Source organism: Pleurodeles waltl, chromosome 1_1 (genome assembly GCF_031143425.1).
Source record: "Pleurodeles waltl isolate 20211129_DDA chromosome 1_1, aPleWal1.hap1.20221129, whole genome shotgun sequence".
In the NCBI taxonomy this organism is placed as follows: Eukaryota; Metazoa; Chordata; class Amphibia; order Caudata; family Salamandridae; genus Pleurodeles; species Pleurodeles waltl.
The window spans coordinates 625,310,303-625,316,302 of record NC_090436.1 but is presented as its reverse complement, the minus strand read 5'-3'; the positions used below and the strand labels follow the sequence as shown (position 1 = coordinate 625,316,302).

Sequence of the window (6,000 nt, the reverse complement as noted above, 5' to 3'; positions counted from 1 at the left end):
CTCATACTGAAACATGCTTAACAAACGTTTGCTTCTTTAAATCTATCAAATATTTAATATCCTTTACTAAGGACTGCTGTGTCATTTTAGGTGTAGGAAAAAATAGAAAATAAAAGCCAAGTCCAAAGTGTGCTTTACAAACATGTTCTAGAGTTTTGTGTTGTCAATTGTTTTGCCTGGTGAATTGAGTGCAGTCCCGAATTAGCTGAGTTCGGAAGCCATCCATGACATTTCAAAACTGGGTTTTCCCTGACTTCAACTCGCGATCACCTTAAGCATCAACACCTCTTTCCTAGAAACAAAGGAACAACAATGAAGCATTGTTGAGAGCTGTGTTGGCACAGTGTCTTTTTTCTCTGTCAGATGGGCTCTAAGATAAAAGCACTTCCATCTCTGCTGCTCTGTCCTGGCATCATTAAACCTCAATTTCAGCTCAAAGTGTACAACAATAATTGTCAATATCACGCTTTGTTCCATACTGGAAAAGGCTTGATGGGGATGACTTAATCTCCATGGGTTTGTGTCCTTCAAGTGGCATTTAAATAGAGCCGTAAGGCAGGGTATTCAGGTTCTGTGGTGCGAATCAAACACCCACAATCTGGGGTTTGCAAATGTTAAAACCCATCTCTTGGACTAAATGAATTCAGCAATCCCTCAGGATAACGCGATAACCTAACGACAAGGACATTAGATGTGACATTCACTGCTAAAAACAATGTCCAACAATTGTTGATGCTCCTTGATCTCTTTGGACATTTGTGCCACCTCTTTGACAAGATTAGTCAATAATGAAGTTAGAAGAGGGCAAGCAAAAACCCAACACTTCACTTTTCTGCGGAATACGAAAACAGGAGAACACAATGCAGCCATTCAGAAATAGGGGGGACAGGTTGAAAACACAGAACAGCAGCGGAACACAACATACTTTGCTTTAATAGGTTTGCTTATGTATTACAACAGCTGAAATTTTAAATACTTCATACACCGTTTATTCACATTTGCTGTTGAATTTCCGCGTTTCCACCGAGAAATGAATAATGGCCAGAAATGGACTGCTACTCAGAATTTATTATTATGGCTCAGATAAAGCACTGCCGTCTTCAGCCCGCTGCATAGGCTTACAGAGATCAGAACGCTAGACAAAAAGTACTAGAAAGTGATGTTTTAATGGTTACATTAGTTTAACAAATTACAAAATGCAGGGTTGCAATTGAACAAGGTACTGAGATCTGCGCTTGGGGTATAAGGACTGGTTTCTGAATGTATCCATTAGCACGGTCTCAATAAACGTTTGCTCTGATTGTCTAGTTTTCTGGAGAAGGGAGATGATCCGCCTGAATGTAGGAAGTAAGATGCAGTGGCATACCATGGTAGTCACAATGGTTTCTTGGATTCTGATAAGAACATGTTTAGCACATAAAACTCTTTGTCGAATAAATCATTTTCCCAGAGGTCAGTATTCAATTTGTAAATTGTTATCGGGCTCAAGGCTTTCCTCTGCATTTCAGAACATATATTCTTCATTAATCTAAATGGCATGACATGATTTGGCATTCGTTTTGTGTGCACATTTTTGACCCTCAGAGCGAACGTTAATATCTAGCTATGATTTTTTTAATAGATTACACTGCCATTACAATCAAACCAAACTATTTTTGAGTGGCTCTCATTGTAGTTTTTTTGTGAGAGGAAATGGAGCATGGATATTATTATTACACACAACAGAACTTCTGAATATACATAATCTGACCAGATGTGTGCAGTTTTTCTCCTCTCCTGTGCCAATGCACGATTTGCCCTAAACCCAGTCATCCCAAGATGTTTCATTTCCCCATGGTGAAAAAAGTGATTTCACTAATCACTGACGTCTTGTCCGAGTGCTTTTCCAGATTATTTTGTAACAGTGCATGCCAGATGGGTAACCGGAAGAACACAAGGGCAGTAGCTAGTAGACGTTGCAAATGGCTATGACAGGCATGCCTGCGACGCCCTTACAACTCAAGAAGAAGCAATCTACTGTTTTATATACAACATGGACAGCATTTGGTGTATCCTAAATGTTTTTTGTTTATAAAGTTTGCTGCATTTCCTCTAGATATGAAATCGTACAGAATGCCGAATTCACTTTTTTTTCGTAACAGGCAGCACTGCAAAGATAAATGCACTACAAACTTGCAATGATTCGAGTTTGAAGGCGAAATGAGCTTTTTATCCCACATGCAGAATGTTCAGCCTTGGGCATATTTACCTCAACGCACGACTGATCAATCTTCACAAAGGCAACACATTGGTTTTATCGTGTGAAAACTATAGGCTTCTATAAAGTGGGTCCTTAATGTTCACTTATTTAGAGGGAGCGCTACCCTAACCCCTACTCTGACGTTACCTCAGACACAGAAGGTACGCTTGCTTTCCGCATGGAGTTACCACTGTATTTGCATCTATGGCAGGCGCTGCAGGTGGGCATTGCTATGCTTGTTTGAACAGGAAGAGCAGGCACCCAGCACGCATTCTAGGACTCAGAGTTCTCAGAGATATGTAAACACTTGGGAGGTTTTTGAAGCACGGGACATTCCTGTCGCTTTCAGCTGAACTGAGGATTGAAGACATTACAAACTTCATCCTCCTTCTCTTTCGAAATTAATGCATTCACTAGAAAACAAAACGCAGCTGAAGGAAAGACCAAATACATGAAGCATGACAATTTCCACAAACTACCAGCAGAACTGTGACACCCTTGAGTTAACAGCTGAGATATTTTGACAGAATTGAAATGCTTTTGTGGCCTTCGAAGACTCTCTGAAGGTGGGCCACTTAGCAGCGAGGCCAGTAAAGGGTTTGATCATATGAGTGCAGGATGTGTAAGGAGCACATTCGGTTAATACATGGCTTCTACCCTCAAGCTAAAAATATGCTACATCACAAAGTGTCTTTGTAGATCCGTCATGTTGAGATATGTGCGTTCTCTGAAAGCGATGTATAGTCTTTGCTATTCCAGATCTGATGGAGTTCTCGAAGGCGATTAGTCGTTCTTATGCTGATATTCAGTGCAGGGTGAACTTTACGGATATCAGGTTCGCCCATTAAGGATAGGCCGCAGATACCAAAGTATGCATGCAAGGCATCTGAAAGAGGATTAAAAAACATGTCAATATAGAGTATTTTGAAAGCGACCTGTATTCTGATACCCCAATAGAGAAAATAATATAATTTACTAAGAGAGTATTACTCAACAATCTAACTTGGGTCTAAAAAAGAAGCAATATAGACATGCATACACCAACTCTTAACCCTTCCTTAAAAAAACTTAAACAATGTAAAACTTATGTTAGATCGTCATTTAATCAGAACTGTACAAAGTAAGAATGCATTACTTTTTTTCTTCTTCAAAGGCCTTACCAAAATTATTGTATTTAAAAATGGTTTCCTCGGGCCTAATTCACAAAGGTAAACTTAGACAAAAAATTTACACTTTTTCAGTAGTCACAAAACTCTACCCGAATAGTAAGGTTACAAGTGCGGGGATTCTGCAGTCCCGGTGGAGAGCTCAGGACAGGCCTATCTTTTGTGCGCATTTTGTGAATAATGAAAAAGCATAATCTTTCACAAAGTCTACGTTTACCTTTGCGAATCAGGTCCCCAATGTCTACAAAGCTGAGAAAACAAAACACCAGTTTATCCCAACATTATTGTTTGGGATTCCAGACGGTCTTTCCGAATAAGGAATGAAGCACTTGGGACAGATAAAACTGGTACAAAACCCAGCCTAAACTTGAAATAAAGCAGTTTTGCCGCCGGACCAGATAATAAATTTAGGTAAATGGAATGTATATTGTAGACTACGTACAAACCATACCCCACTGTAGTTATAAGAGGGTGCCAGTTGCCCACTTTCCCTATTTCAGTACTACTCAGAACTGCCTACTCACAAAAATGATTAATCCTCAATGTTCATTCTTTCACTCTCATCTTTTGATTAAACTGAAAACTACAAAATGATAGCTCTTGGTTAAGTGCTACTTTCATGGTTTTACCCATGCACTCATTTTGAATGTTTTTCCAGTATCCCGTTTCACTTTCTTACTACTATACAAGACAAAACAAAACAGTATAAACCATCTATGCAGATCAGCATTGATTTATATCCTGTTAATATTGTTGAGGGAGATAAGGGGCATTATGACCTACCTGATGCTTCACTACTCAGGAGTCATGGCCCCTCCCCACCATACACTCCCCAATGGTAATAAATTGCATATCTCACTGTGCATCTGCATAAATACTGTATAATGTGCCTATTACAGTTGACAAAAACAACCAAATATGATTGAAATTGTGGGTTGTAGGAAATTGATTTTTTGAACAGATAAAAACTTTGCCGCTGAAAAATTCGGCACTGACCTGGTCCACCCAGCTACGATTATTCATTTCCTATTGTAAGTCCCATGAGAATTTTACAAGTGCAGCAAAGACTGCTTATCAGAGTTACACCAAGCATGACATGAAGGTATAATTATGTTCAGAATAAATTACTTTTTTGGTTTGGCATGTTTCAAAACACACCGTGTTACTAGGGGCACCAAGCCAAGAAGTCAGTCTTCAGGTCTTGACCATCCTTAATATTACATTTTGATATGTGGCGAGTTAACAGATTTGCCAATCAACCTCATGTAGCTTTTGTGGCAGGGACGTACATTTGAAAGAGGAACAAAAAGTCGTTAGATAGAAAAGAAGCAGACAATAAAAACTTAACTTTAATAAAGAAACATCCTAGAAAGTTAAGGAAGCTGTACAGTAAATAACAGACAAAACTACCCCACTATATACAGCAAAAGTGCAACACCTCCTCCACCAACCACAGCCTTTAACCATCTCAGTAAAACCACCATGATTTCAGAACCCGTTCCATAACACACATAAAACACTAGAGATGGGATTCATGAAGAACACGTGAAATAACTTTGACAATGCAGACAATCACAAACAACGCCAAACCCTTAGATCAAACACCACACTTTTATAAACACTCCACTCCTTCCAAAAAATCAGAGTGACTTGACAAAAAAATACCACAGCTTATTTTGAAGTCATAAATCTTATTCCATAGCCTGTGTGACTCATAGTTTCAGTTGTGGCAGGAAACTTATGAGAAACGTCCTTTATAAGCTACTTTTTTGGAATGTCTGTTCACCGAAGTTGGTATGGTAACCAAGCAATACAGTGACTCATTTTTCAAAACATATTTTAGGAATGCTAATTTTAGCATGTTATTTTAGGCGGCTTTGGTCATTCTTGAGTCTTGCCAACTAACAGCTGCAGCTGTATGTTGTGGAATACCTATTGAGTTAATTGCTAATGCATAAAGAGGGCTTTCAGCCAGCCCCTTTCTCATGGTTGGATAGTTTTATTTCTTTCTTAGTTTGATGCTTCTTACTTTTTTGCATTTCATCTCTTTTTGTGCATTTGCCCTGCTCCTAGAGCAGTTCTTCTTTACTTCCCGTTTAATTAAGGGATTGCTAAAATCCGGGAACTATTTTCATTTGGCTTCTGGATATCAATGTGAATATATTTTCCCCACTCCCTGCCCCCATCCCACCAACGTGCAGCACCCCCATCTCCCAAACATCAATTGCTCAGGACACTCACATCCCTGCTCCCCAGCTCGTCATTTGCTGAACTTTGGAAAGCTTTCTGCATACCTTTTTGTACACATTTTTGCCTTATTGCGCTGTAAATGTGCCCCAATTGTCCGTCATTATTGTACTGGTCTTTGACAAAGCAAAGAGATTTGCATGAGCTGAAAGTTACAAACTTGAAGTCCAGTACTATAAGGGTTGTGTAATGGAAGCACATGATCAATGCTATAAAGATAGAATACAACCTTTTGTTTTGAAATTATAACTCGATTGTTTGCATCATAACGCAAGACTGGTATAACAGAAGATAGTTTTCAGACTTTGCTGAATAGCTTCACGGAGGGCTAATCTATTACGAATTCAA

General features: G+C 39.1%; 1 protein-coding gene across 2 annotated transcripts in view; it reads right to left on the bottom strand.

Moving 5' to 3' along the window:
* Positions 1-1,048: 1,048 nt before the first annotated feature.
* Positions 1,049-6,000, bottom strand: part of PGGT1B (protein geranylgeranyltransferase type I subunit beta) — a 239,403-nt gene continuing 234,451 nt past the window's right edge. For both annotated transcript variants that reach the window (XM_069226500.1, XM_069226501.1), the window contains one exon: positions 1,049-3,125. In XM_069226500.1, the coding sequence (XP_069082601.1) occupies positions 2,944-3,125 (182 nt within the window). In that variant the 3' untranslated portion in view covers positions 1,049-2,943. The remainder of the gene's footprint in view (positions 3,126-6,000) is intronic.